Source organism: Lathamus discolor, chromosome Z, assembly GCF_037157495.1.
Source record: "Lathamus discolor isolate bLatDis1 chromosome Z, bLatDis1.hap1, whole genome shotgun sequence".
Taxonomy (NCBI): domain Eukaryota; kingdom Metazoa; phylum Chordata; class Aves; order Psittaciformes; family Psittacidae; genus Lathamus; species Lathamus discolor.
In genome coordinates this window covers 11,725,233-11,746,657 of record NC_088909.1, presented here as the reverse complement: position 1 = coordinate 11,746,657, position 21,425 = coordinate 11,725,233, and the positions used below count along the sequence as shown (strand labels likewise).

The following is a 21,425-nucleotide window of genomic DNA, read 5'->3' as shown; positions in this document are numbered from 1 at the left end:
AACTGCCAGCACAGGAAAAATGCAGGTATGTGCTCTTAAACAATATGGTAACTTCTTTTTGTTGTCCTAGTGTTAAGTGAAGAGATGGTGAGAACTGCACTGAGCACTAGGATAGGATCTTAAATTTGAGTTTTGAACTGTTTTCTGCAGTTTTACCAAGAATTGTGGTTAAGTCCATAGCTTTTGAAATACGTAATTCAACTGGTGATGAGCCCTACAGCGGTGACTGAAGCGCGACCTGCAATTTATTCCAGAAACCATGCCCTCTGCCTTGTGTGTGACACTTTTATGTCCAGCTTAGGCATCCAGAGACGACTGATGTGTCCTACTCAATGTCCAAGTTGTGCAGACCCCAGGAACATCTGGGAAGGTGAAGCGCAGGGCTAGCAAAGCCTCCTGAATAATCTGCATGCCAGATTTAGCAACCATTTGTCATGCAATAGCTTCCAGTTACACACTTCCCTGTGGCTCAGACGCCATGCCAGGGAGTCCTACAACACTGTGGACTTCTGTGGTGCTCCCCTCTGGGAGCTATGTCCTGACTCACAGCCTTCCTGCAGTGAATCTATGTTCATTTTCCAGTATGTGTTTCCTGCAAGAAGGCCCATGAGGGGCAGTTAATATATTTAAATACTCTGTTCTTTTCTACCAGGCTTGTTATGGGTTGGTATAAATTCTTCGTGCATTAAGAATATGTCCTAGATTCTACTGACTACATTTGTGTCACCTTTGTGGTAAGGAACTGTGAAAATGCTTTCAGATGGCCAGCCTTAGTCGTCCCATCCCCTCTCCCCTCCCCCACCGTTTTTTTAATTCAAGGGTATGAATTGCTTGTTTTGAATGAATTTTAAAAAAATTAGGAGAGTGAGAAAATGGCATGTGTGTGAAGGCCCCACAGAAGTGCATACATCTATTCCGAAGCACAGAAGTGCAGACTGAGTCCCTGACACAGCTGTGGTGTTGATAACTCCTTCTGTTCTGACTGTGCAAAAGAAAACTTCGCCAAAATAGCCACTGTGTGAAAAATGCCTGAAAGTTCCATTTCCAAACGTGAAGGCAGTTGTACTTTGCAAAGCCAGGGTGAGAGTGCTGCAGGGCAGGCCTTCCTCCGCTCAAGTAACAGCTTGAGAATATTTGGACTCTGCGAGTCACTGGAGAAAAGAGCATCCCGAGGGTGGTAAACTGACCAGCTTAATGGAAAGGAAACCCACTAAACATGAGGAAACCAGGAAGAAACTGGTTATTGTACTCTTTACGTGGGCATTCACTTCTGACCATAGTAGGAGACAAGATACCAGCGCTGATGAACCTTTTCCTTGACAGGTAAGAGCTGCTCTTGCAGGACCGCTGTGTGCAGAACATAAATGTAACCCATCTGTGCCATGAAGTTGGAGACAAGAAAGAGGCAAAGACATTCATAAAGGTAAGATATATATTAAAAAGCATCTTTCTGGTCCTATGAGAGCTCTGGCTGAATTACTGTGACTTAGTAAGAATATTGGTAAAATTGCCCCCCACCCAAGGTCTGAGTGCTTTATGCAAGTTCATGGCCCAGGCACCACTCTTCTGGAACACTCCAAAAAATGTTGTGAGCCTTGAGAAGAAAGTGTTCCTCAATACTGACTGTTCCACACGTGAACTAGCCAGACTGGTTAAAGCTTAATTAGAAATTGCCAGAGTGGCTAAATTCTTTTCTAAGTGCAGCTGCAAAACGTTAGCTGTGGGCATATTTTAGCCATTAATTAGTAACACTTGCACTGGAGGACCAGAATCTTTCATGAATGCAGCTGTGACCAACTAATATCAGTTAGGCATTTCTGTAGGCAATACAGGGGTCTCCTGAAAGTTGTTTCAGTGCCCTCCTAGATTAAAAAAACCAAACCAATTTATATGCAACAAACTACAAAATCAAAGATCACTACAAAGTGTCTTTATTGAAAAAAAGCAGATTATAGCATCTAAGGTTAAATGAAACTTCTGACTTTAATATTAAATAACTTAGAATGACAGGAAGTAGCTTCTTCTTCAGATAAATAAATCTACATTTCCCAATTTTTTCTTCAACAATCAAGAGAATCAAACACTGAAACACAAAACCACAAGTAATTCTAAAGACTAAGACAGAAGCACATTGAAAGGTTTTACAAGGATATATATATATACAAAAATAGTTAAACTAATGTATATTTTCAGCATGTAAACTAGTTACATGATATACAAACTGGGAATTTATATATTTCCTACAAAATAAAAATCAACGTTGGTCCAAGTTCTTGGAAGAAAACTATATTCTTTTAAAGAAAATGAAAATATTTCTTAAATGAAAACTTAATTTAAGTCAAATTATATACTCTAGTTACGGCATTAGTTACAGGATGAATCACAAACGTAAACTTTTCTTGAAACACAAGAAAGCAGTTTTTGTCCCCTTTAGAGCTTTGGTTTACTTTACTACTCTGGAATTTCTGGTCTTAAAGAGCTCCTCTAACCATGTTTTTCTTTTGAAGCTCCACCTTACAAAATACATACACACACGTGCACACAAGTTAAAGGAAAGAAACCCAAACAAAACCTCTTTGAAAGCTCAATTATCTGAGTGCATTCTTGTTTTGTTTCCCGTTATTGTTTTGGTCCTTTCTTTGGAATGCGTTCTCCAGTGCATGAGGGACTCTTGAATTGCCTACAACAGCTTTGTGCTGTAGGGACTTCATAACATTCATTACCAAAATGGAAAGGTGTTGTCCTGATGCAAATGAGAACAAGTTGTTATTGGTTTAACTTTATGGAAATAGTCTGAAAGTACAGCAAGGGCTTCTGAAGAACAATCACATCATAAAATGAACTACAGAAAGTTTACATCTGTGTTGAACTTATTTAACATACATAAGAATACTCTTTAAGAAAATAATTAAGAGAAGCTTTTACATTTACATAAATCCCCAGACAAGAGGTAAAATGTGCATAAACTATCACTAGCACGAAAGAGTACAGCATATCATTATTTTAGATTTGCTTTTATTTTTATCTTTGATTGAAAAAAACTTAAAAAAACCAACTGGCAATTTTCACTCGAGCTTGTTTTTATACTAGAAGTTGGAAAAGCAAAGCTGTACTTTGTTATACAGTAATGGAATGCACTTGTCTATAGAAAATACTGGAATAATAACTGCTGATTTCTGGTTTTAAACAAATCGCTTACTCTATATTGAAGTATTGATGATAACACAACAGAACTGAGAACTACAAGAGACTGACAAATTAACATGTGAAATGAAATAAAATATTCTGTTCTACTGTATGATTGTTTTCAAAAAAGAAGAAAAGATATGGTATGTACATGTTAGCTAGTGTGCTGTTGCTTGAAAACTATGCTGCAGTGGAAACTTGAACTTGCCACTTAATTTGGGTCCCTTAATATATGTTGTAAAGACAAGCAAGTGAAAATGCTTCAAAGCTAAATGTGGTCCAAAGCAGCTTCCTTACATGGAAAAGTATTACATTGCAGCTGACGCTAAAAAGTGTATCCTGAAGCTCTGATATCTTCCATGTTTGTAATAATCTTAAAGAACTTAACTAGTAATACACTCCAATTTAAGGCATTTTTTTCTCCTTTTTCTAGCATTTGCTGTTTGGACAAGAGGCACACATGTACTTCCACTTCCTTCTGAGGCTGGGCTGGTGATTATGAACACAGAGGTAACATTTGCAAATGCAGAAAAAGTGTGCATGCACCCAATGTCCTCTCTTCCACTCCTCTTAGGCCAAACTGTAGAAAAGAGGCACTAGTTGCACTGTAGTTACTTGAAAACATGTCTATCACACTAAATATGCTAATTATAAACTGATATATATTAATTAGAAAATGACTTTTTAAAAGAGCATCTGACTTGCCAAGGAGCATTCAGTAGGACAGGTTAATCTAGGCCAATCAAAGTTTGGCAAAAGTTCAGAAAACATACCTTTTGTTCCTTACTAACAGAAAAAAAACGAAGTTCATAGGAACTGTTCCTGCCCCTCCCTTTCCCCCTTAAGGAAATTCCAGACTATCAAAAAGTTCTGCTAAGGGAGTTAATTATTCCACTTAGGAATTAGCGTCCATTGGATGTTCTTTGTATTTTTTGAGAGGGGCTTTCAGAAAGTCAATGGAGCATAAGAAACTAAACAGCAATGGTGTTGCCAAATAAGTAATTTCACCAGTCTGCATGCTGACTTTAACATGGGATCATTTCTGAATGGATCCATTAAGATCTCGATGTTTTGAGAACTGGCATGGAAATGTCCCGATTTACAGATGGGGAGAATCTGGTCTGGTATTTCCACTTCCTCTGGAGCAGAATAATTTTATTTTATTGTAATTTTTGGTATAGTTGACGACAGCAATGATGGATTTATTTAAAATATGAATTCAGGAAGGCTGGATTAATTCTCATGAGAATGCAGGGATTTTTTTTAAACGTATTTTCTGTGATTTGCATGTAAATCATCAACACATGGTAGAAAACAAACCATAAAAAAGATTCATCTAACTTCCTATATGGAAGACATATATTTCCCCAGAGCTCTGAGGTTACTGTAAAAGCTTATGCAAAACATGAAAGTGTGTACATTCTATGTACATCTAATACTTGTTATAAAATACCAATGTTTGAATGGTCTCTCTAAATTATTTTTCTGCTAAACTGGACTTTGTTTTCCAATTAAGAAAATCACCGTAATCAGTTCAAAAGTACATCTAGAAAAGAACACAAAGCTGAAAAGATAATACAAAAAACACTGTCCCCTCTTCTTTTAATAATGTATCAACATACAATCATAAAGCAGTTGGTAACAAATGGAGTCTTGTATAAAACAAGTAGCATAAATACAAGTGTACCTTTGCATAGAAAGGGGCAGCTAACCCTATTAAACAAAAAATAGCTGTGAAAGATGAATTATTTATTAAGTGCCAAATCATCAAGCTGATATGAATGCATTTTGAAACCATGGCTACAGTTGTACACAGCAAGCAATGACAGAGGTCTGCAACTTTCTTAAACTGTTACGACCCTGCGTGTGCCAACCGTTTGGATATAATCCTCTGTAACGTAGTTTTTTTGAGAGATGCTTGCTATGTTTGTTCAACACGTCTTTGTATGACTGTGGAACCTTGTAGGACGGAAAGCTGGCCTAATGCTACTTTAGAGAATGCTATTATTTAACCCCTGCTGAAAACTGTCCTTACTAAAAACACTTGTTTACTTCATGTTATCTACTTTTGGGCATCTAAGTTTTAAAAAATGTGAGCCTGTATTCTCCAAGACCAGAATTCAACAAAGCTAGCTAAAATACTAGCATTTATCTTACCAAGCTTGCTGCAATATGATAAGGTGCTAACTTTTGGGAAGTAATTCAACACTCCTTACTTCGGTGAAAATCCCCACTGAAATAAAGTGAATAGGGAGTGCAGAACAGCCCTTTGTACCATTGCTTTAAGAAATGCTGCCATTTACAGTTACAGTTTAGTGCTGAATTATTTGTTCAAGTAGATGGTGTCTCAGTGAAAACATCTAGATAAAAGAATGCATATGTACAAGATCAGAAAAGGACCCCTCACCTCTGATTTAAAAAATAAATAGCTGGTTTAGATCGTTATTACTGGAATCTCATCTTTAAAGGAAAGGAAAGGGAAGGAAAGTAATTTTAGATATTTGTCTTCTCTTTCAACGGCTTATTGGTTGGAAATGTCTTTCAGAGTTCTGTGACATGCATCGGGTAGCTCGGAGGTGGATGTGATGGCAGTTTAATATTAAGGCGCCTGATATGACAGCCATGGCAGAGCAAGTGGCCCTCTAATGGGTAACAACGATGGCCTTCCTCATCATTGAGCTGCAAGCCGCAATCCTAGAAGAAACATATACATCTCATGTTACTGAGTGATTCAGGTGTCATCGCACAACAGTGTTGACCTACCCAGCCTCTGAAGCCAGCAACCTCAAGAGTTTTCAGCAGGTGGACTGTGACTATCTCATATTAAGCAAAATGACATTACTGAAAGCAAACAGGACAGTCTATAATAGTACGTAGCATTTTTTTTCCTGTTGTTTTCCATTCTGGTCTCTTATCTAATAAATGTTGATGCAAATCAAACAAAAAAAAAAAAAACCGAACCCAAACCAGGCCAAGACCCTGACACATACAATCTGGAAGAGGTTAGGAATGAGAAGGAGCCAATTCTACAACAAGGCAGCAAGCAAGAAATGGGGGAGCATAAGTGGACAAAATGGGTAAACAGCAGTGGAGGAACAGAGATAAAAAGAAGAGTAACAAACAATGATCCTGCCTGCTATTATGTACGCTGCAACAGAGACAATCCTGGTTTTCAGTTGTCATCATTATTATTTGGGCATATAAGTCATTTTAGTATTGAAAACTGCTGCAAAGTTTTTAATTGGACACATGCAGTTTTAGAATAGGGGTCTACTGATCTATAACCCTACTTAAACTTCTCAGCATAACTTAAGTGATTAGACAAGAAAGAGATCATAGAGAAAAGCAGCAAAGTTTCACCACTGCCCACTGACCTTTGCAAGGCCACCAGGTGAGGACAACTTTAACAGCATTTCAGAAGTGGCTGGTCAGAGACTTTGCAGAAGTCTCCATGTGAATACCTCAAAATACTGGCACTAAAATACTGGCACTAACTTTTCTAGCACGATTCCGGGACAGCAGTGACCCAGCATGCACAGTTTGAGAGCCTGATTTGAGACCATGAGGCAATAACTTACCCCTCTTAACACATGGATAACCCCTGATTTCTGTACATAAATGCACTCTGCCATTCTGGGCAGATGTGGAGGCAGCTTGATTTGCCTCAAACTGGAAGGAGAATGGGGAAATGAATAATGAAATAGAACAGAAAATAAACCCCTATTGGGACATTCTAACATAAAGTCAATAGCCTGAGAGAGAAGGGGAGGGAGCTGTCATTTTAGGTGAAGCCTGCACAAAGCAATAGATGGGGGAAGAAGGAGGAGGGAAGTACAGCTCTCCAAAGTACTGCAATTTCCTGTGCCAATTTCTTGTTAAAATTTAATAGAAAAGGATGGAGTATCAGGTATCTCTGTTGGAAGGAGACAGCTGAGTGGAAAGGGTCTTCCTTACACCTAGGTTCATATACTTTTCAATATACTCCAAATTTTGTTATTTTCTCCCTCAATCAGAAGTCTCTTTTAAAACTTTTTTGTGTGAAAATGCATGGAAGATAATATCGCTGCATTTCTGCCTCTGGTGCTAAGACAGGTGGAATCTGTGTGGATATTTTGTATTGATTTCAAATTAAACAGTTTGTTTCCCTCCTCATACCTCTGGATGGAAAGCTAGGACTGAACTCAGCTCTTCTCTCCAAAGCAAGAGCACTAATCCCACAACTTAATCTGCCTCAGTAGAAGTTTAAATTTTCTGCACAAAAAAGAAACTACTGCCCAAAAAGTAACACACTGCTATCTCTATCTATTTTCTACTAAACCAAGACATGGTACTGGGGATGGCAGCACCACTTGCAGACCAGTTAGCACTCATGCCTCCCTCCAGGAGCCATGGGGCAGAACCCTACCTGCCCAGGCATGTAAGAGCCAGCAAGTGCGCCCTGGGTTGTGCGTCAGGCATCCACCAAGAGGCTGCTAGGTATTAGCAAAGCCTTGCCATGGGTTGGGCCGTACGCTTACCTCGCAGTGATAGCACTCCACATGGTAGTCTTTGTCCATTGACACCACCCGAATGGTCTCCTCAGAGCCCTATTGCAGAAGCAGAAAGAAGGTAAGAGTGGGCTTGTAAGTGGTGTTTTCTCCATCTTCTCCCAGTGCCCGACCTTTTGCTTTCCAGAGCTGCTTCCCTGGGCGATCCCTCCTTCTTTGCAGAGCAGGGGTCTGTGACCACTGGAGGTCTTGTTCCTGGTGCACCCTGGTTTTGATGTAAGGAGCAGCATGGGTGTCTGAAACACCTAAGCTGTAGCAGTCATCTGGGAAGTGTGGCCAATACTTTATCCTCAAGGGAGAAACTAGTCTTGAAATCAAATTATTTTCCAAGGACACCCAGGTTCTCAACGAATTACCAGCCAAAAACTATGATCTGCCGACTGGGTAACTTTTCATTGTAGACATCCTGGCCTGAGTTTTCCAGGACTTGTATTCCCCGCAAACCATCTGCTGCACAGCTATTTTGCACATGCACATGTCACTGTATGTACCCCACAGGGAGTTACATACCAGTCCAGCAGGTAATTATGTGCACAAGCCAAAACCTCAGCATGAGAGTGGATATGGTGGAGTTGTGCAATTCCTGGCTAAGCCCCAGGCCCTGCAAAGCAGCCTATACCCTTCTTGTAACCTGACAGACTCCCTGATCTGCTCTGAAGCCTCTGAAGACAGAGCTCATTAAATCTCTTGCCTTTCATTGTTTCCAGTTCTAGGTGTGGTTTAAAGCATCAGATATGACGTAGACTATGTCTGAGAGAAGCTACGGGCAAGTTAGTACCTGCACTGCTAGACTTGAACTACCTAAGAAACCTCCATGGGAAAGAATGTGAAGGCTACCCTGCTAGCCATCAGATGAGTCAGCAGTAGCACTGCTTTTTCTTTCCCCACTTTTTTTAATTTTTAGCTAATTTTGTAAGACACAAATCCAGTGAAATTTACAGAGAGGTTTTCTCCTCACATCCCATCACCAGAACAAGCAGTTCTGGCTCAGCCTTTATGAGGTTTTTAATTATGTGAAACCTGCCCATGTAACAGAAATAATAATGACAAATGAGACTAACGTGCAGAGTGATGGAGGTGGGCATGCTGAGAAGCTCTATCCCCAGGCACAGCAGCTTATAGGATGCAAGCTATGGCTCTATAAACTTGACAAGAGGAAAAAGAGGGAGGTGCTGAGGCCCCTGCTTACAAGTGATCTCATCAGTGACCTCAGCAATGGGTCCTGCACCCTGAGAGTTTGAGGTACCACCACTGCAGGCAGGCAGAAAAGCAATGTCTTAATGCAAAAGTGTTATCATGCTAACTATCCTGTCATAGGCTGAGGTTGCAAGTATGTCTGCACTTGGCTTCACTTTCAGCCAACTTTTCTGCTGCTTTCTCCACCCTTGTAAGCACTTTTATTACATTGCCATCCCAGGACAAGAGATTGTGGCCTTCTCACAGGGTCAGGGTAACCCTCAGCTGCCTTTTCAAGTTTGAGCATCTTAACAGATCCACATCAGAAATGCAGATGTAGCAGACAAGGAAAATTGCTACTTGAGCTAATAGGAGATTCTAAAAATAAGCAAGGCTTCTTGGGTTGTTCTTGGAGCCCCAGTCAGAGCTTTCAATTAAATGAGATTTATATCAGCATAATTAAGAGCTGGAAAGCACCCTAAAGATACAAAGTACTAAGCTCCATAAGTAGTATGACTATTACAACCTCTGTGAATGTTTGGGAGTGACATTACTCTGAACTGTATTTAATTTAGTATCTGACAGTATAGATTCTGGGAGAAGGGGGAAAAGCATCAAATGTGTTTTCAGAAAGTGCTCATATGCCAACAGCTGTTTTCTCTAAAGAGTCAATGCATGCTAACATGTACCTGTGCTGGGAGGATCGGCTGGTTACAGGAAGCGCATTTTGGTGCAAAAACCCTAGGGTGCAAGAAGAAAGTGTTCAAATCACATTTAAAGCTTCTTCAAAAAGTACAACCGAAAGACCTATCCTGATCATGCCTTGTTTTTAGCAAAATGGGGATCCACAGGATTCAAAACTACTCTAAGTGTTTGATGGTATTCAGGGTAAAGGAGATTGATGCTAGTCCAGCTTTATTGCTTAGCTCTTCCTGACTGCTAGGCATAGTGAACCCAGCCCTCTTCCCACATACGCCATTTCTCTTACCTTCCTTTACTCAAGTCATTCAAATTCTTCCAGAGATTCACTGCTTTGACTGCAAAGCAGCTCCTGACTTGGGGATTGTTACTGATGTCTATGCTAAATAGAAGAGCGGCTACTCGTGGCTAGGTTCTACTTAAATCAAATACATCAACTGGTCTTACTGTTACCCAGACAATATAACTGGGCCAACACTCACTCTATCCTTGTAACACAGTCATGTAGGTACCAATAGAATTGAGTGCTCTTGCAGTGTAAGGTGAGTTACTGGTTTACTGGAGCTAAGAGCACATTACCTTTGAGCAGGAGAAAGGAGTCCAAATGCAATGACTTAAACCACAAAACTTTTTGTCAGGTGAGGCCGTAATCATTCTAACACTGGCTGCTAATTACATGTCTACTGTCCAGTCAAAACTAACCTGATTTACACTCCCAGTATCACGCACTACCAGAAAGTCAATTCTTAGGAACAGCCAGTAGAAACCTACCATCACTTGCAGAATTAGCCTGATCTAATAAATACTGAAAGTCCTAAAAGAAGTAGAGAAACAGTCACCAGAAAAGTACTTCCTCTGACATTTTCAATCTTACTTGGCAACTGTATGTTGCGCGGGGCCCATGAAGTGACCTTTATTATAACTTTAAAAAGCTTTACAGATGCCAATGTGTGAGAGCAGCACTTAGACATCTGAGCAAACAGGAATGACCCTTTTTATTTACAACTTACATAGGCTTATAATTATACACTTTATAACTATAAGGCTTATACAGGCTTATAACTATACCAATAATTTAACTACTATAATTTTACTAAGCATCAATGGATTTGCATACTTACGTATGGTAATCTTTGACACAGTAAATATTGTTCTCCACATCTACAGTGAAAGGGACTCCATCCAAACACTCGTTACACACCACACAGCGGAAGCAGCCAGGATGGTATGACTTTCCAAGGGCCTGTAAGATCTTAAGAGGTGGCAAACAGCAAAATAAGCAGATGCCTGGTTACATGAGATCCAACCCTCATATACTGCTGTGTCTGATTCTTAATAATGACAGTGAGAAAAGCTCTTCAGGATGAAATTACCACTCCACAGATCTGTCAGCAGGAGGCTTTTAAAACAATCAACTTGCTTATTTCAGTGGGTTTCAGTTGGCTTCCAATAAAGAGAGCTAACTGTGAAAATCAGTCTAACACCCATCAGCCGTAGCTCTGCAGGGCCAGTACTGCCAACAGAAATTAAAAACTACTTCAGAGACCACTTCTTGGAAAATCTGTGGCAGCCAAACACAAGTTAATGGGATACAGAGTTAATTCACAAAACAGGCTCTAACAGACAGAATCCAAACCAGTCATTACTCAAACTTTAAAATACCAAACCAATCAAATAAATAGGTGTCCCTTCATTTATTAAGGATGCTAATCCACCAGTTACTGACTCAGTCATAGGGGCCCATCAGTTTCTGTTAAAATTCCATCTGCATCCATGTGTACGGATACAGATTCATCCATCTGCCCAGGCTTTTCCCATGCTGACCTTCCCTACTTCATTTTAAAGGTTTCAAGTGAAGTGTTTGATGCAGTCAGTCTCAGTTACACCACCACAGAACAGATCCCCACCCTCCTGGCATCCCTGTCTATTACCCTCACTGTGGCACTGGGACATCAAGGAGGAAGCACCAAGTCTATGAAAAAGCCTCTGGGAAGAGTGAGACATGGTATCATCTTCAGGCAGCTCTCAACAGGTTACAGCACCAACTGCATACATTTCAGGTATAAGAAGTACCTTTGGAAGGTAATTTCAAAAAGTATCTGCTAGCAGCAGTGCTCAGCTGAGAGCTGCTAATAAACTGGAGATGAAGAACCTCCATGTGCCAATCTTCATGGCCCTGTAGATGATTCTACGAATAACAATCAGATCAACAGGAAATAAGAAGTGCCACATAGGAAAAATGTGCAAAGTCAATTGAATTTATTTTCATTCTAAAGAAGCCCTATAGTTCAGTTCTGGTCTGCAAGCCTGTTCCTAGCCAGAAACAACTCACCTGTGTGTGTTGTGATCGAGGCAGATATGCAACACACATATGCCATAGCCTGGCATAGTTGTGCAGCCACCCTTTGCACAGAGCAACTCCTAATTCAACTGCACTTTCAGCCTTGAACAGCTTCAGGTGTGCCCTGGGCTGTTCTGCAGCTCCCTGCTCCTTAGCTGCACATGGGCACCACTGCTGTGCAGTCATTCTTATTGTTACGAGCACTCCCAGGAAGCAACATGAAGGAATCAGCCAAACAAGACTGCTTAATTCCTGGAGCTCCCAGAGCTGTTTCCTTTTGTCAGAGCACACCTCCAGATGGAAGAAGGGCAGACAAGCACCTGCCATGCTTCCAGCTACAGAGCTCCACCGATTATGGACTCTTGCCTGGGATTCTGCCATTAAGGGCCAGCGCAAAGCATGCAAGTCAGGATACCCCTCTCCCAGTATGACAGGACTCTCAAAATTTGCTCTTGGGCTAAAACAAACAATATCCTTGTCCAACCAGTGGTGCCAGGATATGAGCCAAAATCCTTGTTAGATACGTCTCAGTTCCAGCTCGTACCGAACCTCTGTGTTTGCATCGCAACAGCTATTTCCATTAGGCATACCGAGGTTCACATACCTTTTAAAGAAAGAGGAAAACAGATATACTACAAGATCTGCACTACTTTAGTGTGGAAGCCACTTCATTTTGTTTGGGAATTTCTCATTAGGACAAACAGACTTGATTCTTCCTACTTCCACCTACTGAAATAAATGATGCCAGCAGTATCTGGCCCAACCCACAGCCCTTTGATTCTGACTGCTGCCTCCCTGCAAATCCCAGGGCAAAATACATTTTAACTGACATGGAGCAATTGGCAGAACGTAAATAAAGTAAGTAACATATCAGGAAACAAGCCTCAGGACTACTGATACTGTCTCCTCTCTAGCCCAGTTTCCATCCACCTGGCCAAGCTCTTGCTATTCTACTGTCTTACAGAGCACACCCTATGTTCTTTTACCACATTCTCATACAAAGCTGTGCTGTATTTTCCCTCCTTAGTACTAAAATTCCATTTATCTTTTTGTTCTTAAACTGGCATGTGGCAGAACAACAGCTTTCCATGAGCTCAGCTAGAAAAGAAGCCCAACTTACTGTACTTTAAAAGTAATAGAGCATGAACGTATTTCTGTTTATTTACTGCCTAAGTTTCAAATGATAGGTTGAAAGCGGTGAGGACACAATGACAGTCTGACTAGTGAAAAGCACAATGTCTCACAATGCAGGGCCTGAAGAACATGAACAGCAAGCTGCTCCGCGGTAGGGATTTAGGTTTCTTACCATTTCCATTATGAGGTGTCCACAAACAAAGCACTTGTCTGCTGTTTGCTGAAAACCTGAATACTATTCAAATGACAAAAAAGAGAGAATTATTAGTAGCCACTCCTCTAGCTGCAGAAATACCTTACAATAAGTGAGCACAATGCTATTTTCCAGCCTGTGCTATATATATGGCAACAAACTTATACAATATGTTTGGGACACAGTAGAAGCCTTTGCTTTGCTCTTGCAGCATGCTCAGATACCAGCTTGGCTTTCCAGTGCAAGGTTTCCACTGAGATTTTCAAAGCAGCAATATTATTTTAAAGTTTGATTTTTATTTTGGAAGCTTAATTGTTGAGTTTGGTGTGTTAGAACTCACTTGACTTAACTTTTTTGGTTGATATTGTTGGGTAAGTAAGTAACACAGAACTTCCCTCCCAACTCCTGTTCAAATTAGTGACCAGATGCTTACTGATCTCAGATATTGGCCTACATTTCACTCTTACAGGCAGGCTACAAAAATGAATACAGGCCCAAGGAGGATTTAGCTGTCTCATGGATATCAAGCATTTTATCCAGGGAAGAACTAAAAGTCCAATCATAGGAGATCAGGCTCCCTGCACAATGCGAACAACAGTGAGCTACCTCAGAACGATGATGATACAAACCCCATCCACCAGCCTATGCTCCAGCCTTCAGTGGCAAATGGGAAAGCTGGGCATGCCTGGCAGCAGAGCCCTCTCGGGTCCAAATGCAGGGGCACAGCAGCAGGGAGTCACTTGGCCCACCTGGGACTAAAGCTCTATGTTCCCTGCCTCAGTCGTTTTGACCTTAACTTTGTACTTGTGTCCCCAAAGCAGATCCTGTTTCAGATGCCAAACTCTGTCTTTAGCCTTGCGTTTAGAAGTGTACAAAAAATGCCAAGGTTATCAGGCCAGACAACTTACGCACCAAACAACCGCCCTACAGGCAAGAGGAACTCCAGCCATGTAATTTTGAAACTGGTATTTGCAGTGGCTGAGCTTTACCCTCAGCCACTGCAGTCCCATATAAGCAAAGTGGTGTGTGCTCACTCTTTCCTGCCAGAGGGAAGAGATGCCCAGTTATTTGTATGGTGCTGCAGAATGATGCTTATTTCAGCAATTAAGGTTGTAGCAAAGCTCACCTGAAATGTACTTCAGTTGCACAAGATAAAAGAGAGGGAATGGGGAGAATGACTGTAAACTGGACTCTTCTCCCAGGGCACAGGTTAACTGGCTCATGCATCTAACATATCTTCAGAGCCTCAGCCCAACAGAGCTTAGGGCTTGCTCCATTGCCCCTTGATTTAGTGAAGATTAACTGTCCTCTCACTTCACAAGCAAGTGGTTCCTGCCTAGAGCTGCCTTATGTTTTCCTTTTTATTGGTGCTAGAGGATCACATACTATTTCCAATCAATACATTGGAGACAAAACTATTGTTGCTATGCAACAGAGTAATTATAAAGGAAAAGGTCTCGCAGACCCTCTGACGGGCCCAGAAAGTCAGTACATGACAGTATGGCAGCTGTCACAGCTCAAGATTTACTACACACTGAGTAACACAATTTATGTAATCCTAAGAAACTGAAACTTCATCACAAAAGACTGGGGTGCTGAGGAACAAATACAGAGTCAGACAGTCCTAGCTGGCTATTACTACAAGATACCGGTTTGCCTTTTTCTTACAGATGCAGAACAAAAGGCCTCACTGCTTGGGATGCTTCTTGGCTGCACTGTATCTGAGTAACCATCTGGCTAGACTATTTCCTAAGGTTGCAAACTCGAGGGTTACTGGAAACAGGTGGGTAGGTCCAAGTGGCGCAGACAGCAGAAGACTAACAATAGTACAAACCCAGCTAATTCTAAAATCCTGCTGGAATGAATTTACCAGCTCCATCTGGCTGTCATTTGATAAGGAATGCAAAGGAGCATTTACCCAGCTATTGATTAAGAAGGAACATTATTCCCCTGGAACAGAATGGTACAGTGGTCAGAATAATGTCATTTATTGCTAACTAGATTGTCATAAATTACACTGTTTGTCTGAAAGAAAGGTTTTGCTGACACAAAAATCACTCTTTATATGACTAACCCTATTAAATTAAAACCATGATTTGTTTTTAACAAGAGAATTGTTATTTGTCAGACACATCCAGAACTGGATTACCCAATTAAGACTCTGCAAAAGGGCAGTAAGTCTAATAGCAGTGATAACACATTTCATGGGTTCGGGGAGTTGTCCTTTACCACTACACATTCTTCTGATCACAGTCTTGATCCCAGACAAACAATGAGATCAGAGTTTTGGATTCGTCTCTGCTTGTGTTTTAAATCTACTTGGACTGGAACAGAGAAACAGCCTCAGATCCCTGTAGCAGTTTCCTACATGATGGTAGTACTGTGAAGACTGGTGTTTAAATGTAAATAATAACTAATTTTCTCTGCTTGTCAACTTCTGCTTTGCAGTGTTTGTTCTTAACTTGGAGACTTCAAACAGGGCTCTTGTGCTAAGTTTTCAATTTTAGAAGTAGAGCTTACCAATGAAGTCTTAAAATACTAATTAAAATTGGCAACCTCTGTCTTTGAAGCATTTTATTGTTATTAACCGTCAGAAATCCTGAGTGTGCAATGAGAAGTTGTGACTTGCTCCAGACTGCAGACAAGGCAGAATGGCCTCTTTATTATCTCCCTGCACACCCAAGAGCTTCTCCAACGGTGGATGTCCAGTGTGGCTGGGTGGAAGAAGTGCTAGTCCCGCAGCACTTGTTAACTAGGTGACTGCAAGAGAAGAGGAGGTTATGATCTACAGACTTGTAGCCTCTTTTATTACTGACACAGTTGGAGCAGGAAAATGAGCTTTTGCACACACCAGCCCTCCCTCACAACCTGGAGATGTGAAAAACAAACTGAGGTGAACCAGTGAAGTAATACAGGCTGATAGGCAAGAGCCTTGTGGAGAAGCCGCCAACTCACAACTAATCTTCCTGTGCACAGGGTATCTTACATTGCAGTTTCATTTGGGATGTAAGCAGTCCTGGGCTCAGTTCTAGACTTATACTATGAGGTTTTGTACGTGCCAGGCTTTTTTTTTTTTTTGTGTGTGTGTGTGGTTTTTGTTGTTTGTTGTTTTTTTTTTTAAATTTTGTTGGCATACCAGTACAGTGATGTAAATACAAACCGGTCTCAAACTAGACAGAAATGTTCAGCAGTCTACAGACAGTCTGTACCCAGGATACATAAGAAGCTTAATTTTCAACTGTCCCACATATTCATTATAGATAATTAATAAGCATATATAAAAACACTGAAAGAAGTTGCTATAAAAACACAAGATTCAAAGCTGAAAATGAACTATTACCCTCACTCTCACTTCTGTGACTTAGAAATAAGATGCTAGTTACCAAGACGGAAAGAAAACAAGTGCATCTTGAAGAGTTGGCATAGTGTTTTTCCTGATTTCTTAGTTTGGTCCCAGGTGTTTCCTCACATATTTACCTTGTCCTCCCAGGATAACAAAATCACACTTCATGTGCATGAATCAACACCCTGTAATCAAGCTTCCCAATGATACTCATATAAAATAAGACTCTGGGAAACTAAATAAACCTTGAGAAATATGTTAATTATGTTAGAATAGAAGAGTAAAAATAAAGTAGAAGACTTGGTTTGCTGATCCTTTCTTTTGTTTGCTGTCCAATATACTTTGATTATCAAACAGGCAAAAAACCTCTCTAATGATTCTGTCCAAGAGTCTTTGTTTCAACGCAAGAGGAAAACAAGTCCCTTTCTGTCCCAGATACTTAGGCCTCTTAGTGTCCTCCTGTGATAATCTTGAGGCTTATAACTCTTCTGTCTAATGTGAAATACATCCAAAAGAAATTAACAATGAATTTTGAGCATATAATGAACAATTATGCATGGAGGATAATCCCACCAAGTACTATGAGAACCCATTTCTCCTGTCTGCCCTCAGTCCTGTAACCAAGCCTGGTTGTCTACACAGGGTCTTTTAAAGTTTGATCTTCACATCACTGTTTTCTAAAGCAAAAGGCATTCAGAAAATAGCATGCCTGAAAAAGGCTGCAGGACCCCAAAATTCTACCTTAGGCAACGTCAGATCTCTGAAAAGACATGTTGCAGCTTCTCCTTCACATGCCTAACTGTGCCCAAGGAGAGGCTCATACACTTCCCTGCTGTTATGCACTCAACAAAACAAAACCTTCCTCCTGGAAACAGACCCTGGAATCTCATTCAGGCCCGTTTTCTTCTCTGATGAGGATGTTCAAAACCTGCTAAAGGTTTGTGCAAGCAGACAAGAGGGTTACATTTCAGTAGGTGTGGCAGTTGCTGCCCTGGTAATGGTATGAAGCCGTAAAAACTACAATTCACTGTTACAGCACTGCAAACTCACCCAGTGTGATCGCTCAGCCTAGACTTGAGATTCCTACTCTTTTATGCTTTAAGGGCTTCTGAGAGGGATGATCAGGAGTTTTTGCCAAAATGCCTCAGGCATTTAATTCTGAAAACTAATTTCTGAATTGGGTGCTATGCTAATAATGTATTCCAACCCCAGGCTGCCTGTAATCCCTCACAGACTCTCTTCTCCTTGGTTTCCCATTAGCGGAGCATCTGTCTTCTCGCTGCTTTATTGTTTGCTCTCTGCATGGGATCCTCAGTACATGGGACGCAACAATGCAAGAAATTCATGGGATCACGTTAAGAGAGGGAGAAAATATCAAATTTGGTTTCATGCAGATGGGTTTTACTGTTGTTTTTTTACACACATATTTAAAGGCAGCGATCAAACTGAACCGAACAAAATGAGGCCTTCTCAGGCTCAAAGATATGGGAGCCTCATGGCAGGTGGCGCAGAGATTAAAGGAAAATAGTCCAGAATTTACTCTTCATCTCACCGAAACCGCTTCATATACCCTGTTGCTTAACCCTGTCTTGCTGCCAGTGAGGAAACATTACCACAGCTTATCTTCTTGCTTCTGCGTTTCCACTTTGTTATGTTTGAAGGACATGGGTAGGGCAAGAAGGGACTTCATGTTCTGCACAGAGGCAACAGTTGGTCTGGCTATGCACAAAACTCTGCCAAAAGTTAGGAATTCAGCTGGCAGCTAACCTTGCCTTAGCAGTCAGGCATTTCACAGGCTCTGAGAATGGAGCAGCCATTTACTTCCTAGAGAGCCTACAGAGACCCATGTGTACACTCCCCAAGACTACTTTCTGTCCAATTAATTAAGAGACAATAATGATTTTCTCACCTAGAACTTCCTTAAACTCCTGTGGAACCTTTGAAGTGACAATGATCAAGTAAAAAGCTTGAAGCAACAACTTCAACTCTGCCTCATACCATACAGCCCAAAAATCTATTAACTTGACCCACATCATACATTTATGCTCTTGCTAGGGGTTATTTATTGTCACTGCTACCATCTATTGTGTACACTGCAAAAGAGCTGCCTCCATTAGAACGTATCTTCCTGGAAAAATGAAATTAATCTGGATTTTATTCAAAACAGTTGTTGAAAGATTCAATTCAAAACATAACAGCAACTAATACCAACGTTTACTACAGAAGTGGAAACACCACTTTCTCACGTGTTTTTTTTTCTGACTCTCCCATAGAAAAAAATTAATGCTGTCTGCTTCCAAGTGTTTGGCAGGAGTTACACATAATTAGAAAGAGCTCTAGTTCTTTTAAGTGTGCTTGAGTTATTGTAATTTATTTTTCAATGTAGGATTAAGAAAAATGCGATAATCTGACTTTTGGATTGCCATCTCAAAAGGAAACAGGGCAGTGACTATCTGGCATGAAACCAATTGGACTTTGTAACATACTCTTCAAAACATTCCACTAAATGCAAATGTAAAGCACGGACAGTTGCAAAAGCTAGCATCTAGTGATACATCTCCAAAAAAACCCATCCTTTCCTTGTCTAGTTTGTTATTGCTCAGAGAGCGATTCCTGTGACTTATTTGACAATTTGTAACCTAGCTGAGGAAACGCTGAGCATCCTTTAAGTGAATACACACCTTTCATCATGTTATGGTTATCTACATTATCAACCGAGTCTACGTACTGCCTGTGTATTGCTCTTGAGAGATTTTTCTGGGCTCTAGTTGATCTTCTATTTCAAAACACCAATGTTCTTCAATTAGCAGACCTGCTAACGGCACTTGCTGTGCCATGCAGCATTCACCCTTAGCCTCTCAGCCTTGTATGCCAACATTTTTACGTAGACCCTAGCTCTGGGATGAATTCCTGGGAGAAAATCCAGACCCCCCTGAAGTCAATGGGACTTCTGCCACCAGCTTCAATGGGCTTGTAATTTCTTGATATGGAATGCAGCACTACAGTATTGTGTTGCAATGACAGGTGAGCCCAAACTGCCAGATCGACATGCTCCTCATGCTGATTCGCATTCAAGCCCAAAGTGCAGAGGCCAATCAGAATTTGACTATCCCCAGATATTTTGAAATTTGAATTTTAAAGCCCATCTGTAGATTTGATGCAACACTCTAATTAGAATACCCCAATTAAGTGTCTTTACTGTCAAATTTGTTTATAAAATAAAACCAGACCACTGGTATATTACAAACTTAGGAAAAACTAAGGAAGGGAAGTATTCAAGTTTTTTTTTGGCAGGGAGGGGCTGGAGCGAGACACACACAAGTAGCAACACAAAGTTCACTCCCTCATGCACTGATTACAGTAACAGGTTATAATCTGTTTGCCTTTGTTTTCAGTGACAGTATCTGGGACCACAGCAATGCTCGGCATTCATGATACTTCTGGAACTTCAAAGGCACTTTCTGTCATGCCTAGAACCATCAACGCCTTGAAAACACTCACAGAATTCCTTACACTTCTGTACATCAGGAATATTGCAGCAAATCCCTTTTCAAGCTTTGATTCCATCATTCTGTTAAACATATCAGTAACACCCATATCTGTCTGTTCTCTGACTGGAGTATGCATTTTAATAGCAAGTCTTCTAAACACAACATCTTCATAATTACCTAGAACTCCATTTGCTCTGTGATTCCCATTAGATATGAAATGGACATAAGCTGCAACTTCCCTTTTCAACTGAGTCTAGCTTTTTTGAGAGTCTCGCTCAGCAGCAGTGGGCTCTGACTAATGCACTAGTCCCAGTGCTCACCTCCCAAGGGAGATCTCCAAACATTTATACTCACTCAGATGGAAAATCAAACCTCTGACTCCAGCTGACACCAGCTTCCATTACACTAAATGAAAACTCTCTTCCTAGGGTCCCAGCAAGTGGGCAGGCCATTTCCCCCACCACCAGGCTTGGAAAACAGCATGTGCACAAACTGAGAAGAACAGCCTAGTTAGTATTAATATTTACGTTGCAGCCACGGCCAGAGGCCCAAATTAGGGTATGGGTCTTGTGTTTGGTGCTACAGGAGATGAGGGTGCAAGCCCTGCTCTCCTGAACTGTTTATCACCCAGATAGTCCCCCACTGACATCCTGTTCCTTTCTCCCCATGAAAGGCTCATCATTTCCATTTGCCACCTCTCTATCAATCTCACACACCTTCATCACCTAATCACTGAGAGTTTTACAGCTGTGGATAGAAGATGAGGCCCTGTATGTTCCCTGCAGCCAGCTTTGGTTAAGTAGATGGAGAGGAGAAGGAAGACTTGAGAGGCAACCTGCAAGGCCCTGGAGGCTTACAATGCACTAAGTCTCTCTCTCTGGTTGGCACATGCAAACAGAAGGTTTTAGAACCTTTCTCTTGAGGATTTATGGGCAAAGTGACAGATTTTCCTCCAGTCTTACTCACTGAAATGGATGAACAGCTTTAGTAAAACTTTCAACAATTAATGACAGCAAAGTTAGCCAGAAGCAAAAACCTGGCATGAAGAAGTTCAACCTAGACGATTAAATTTGGCAAAGTTATAAGACAGTGAAAGAGGTAATCTTAAAAGGGGAAGGTTTGGATGACCTTAATGCTATGCACTGCAGCTTGTGGCATCTGTAATAGGTTATTTTCAGAGCATCTAAGTGTCTTCCAGTAGTGCATTAAGCACTGTAACTAACATCTGTCACGAGGTTCATTTTACCCCTCTCATCTCCTCCCTGGAGGGAAATTCTCCAGTTTCTTAACCTCTACTGGACCCCCACTCAATAAT

At 40.9% G+C, this 21,425-nt stretch overlaps 1 protein-coding gene across 1 annotated transcript in view; it reads right to left on the bottom strand.

Moving 5' to 3' along the window:
• Positions 1 to 1,908: 1,908 nt before the first annotated feature.
• Positions 1,909 to 21,425, bottom strand: part of WTIP (WT1 interacting protein) — an 83,572-nt gene continuing 64,055 nt past the window's right edge. The window contains exons 4-8 of the mRNA XM_065662426.1: positions 13,256 to 13,318; positions 10,730 to 10,860; positions 9,599 to 9,650; positions 7,704 to 7,772; positions 1,909 to 5,880 (exon numbers count right to left, since the gene is read on the bottom strand). Of these exons, the coding sequence (XP_065518498.1) occupies positions 5,728 to 5,880; positions 7,704 to 7,772; positions 9,599 to 9,650; positions 10,730 to 10,860; positions 13,256 to 13,318 (468 nt within the window). The 3' untranslated portion in view covers positions 1,909 to 5,727. The remainder of the gene's footprint in view (positions 5,881 to 7,703; positions 7,773 to 9,598; positions 9,651 to 10,729; positions 10,861 to 13,255; positions 13,319 to 21,425) is intronic.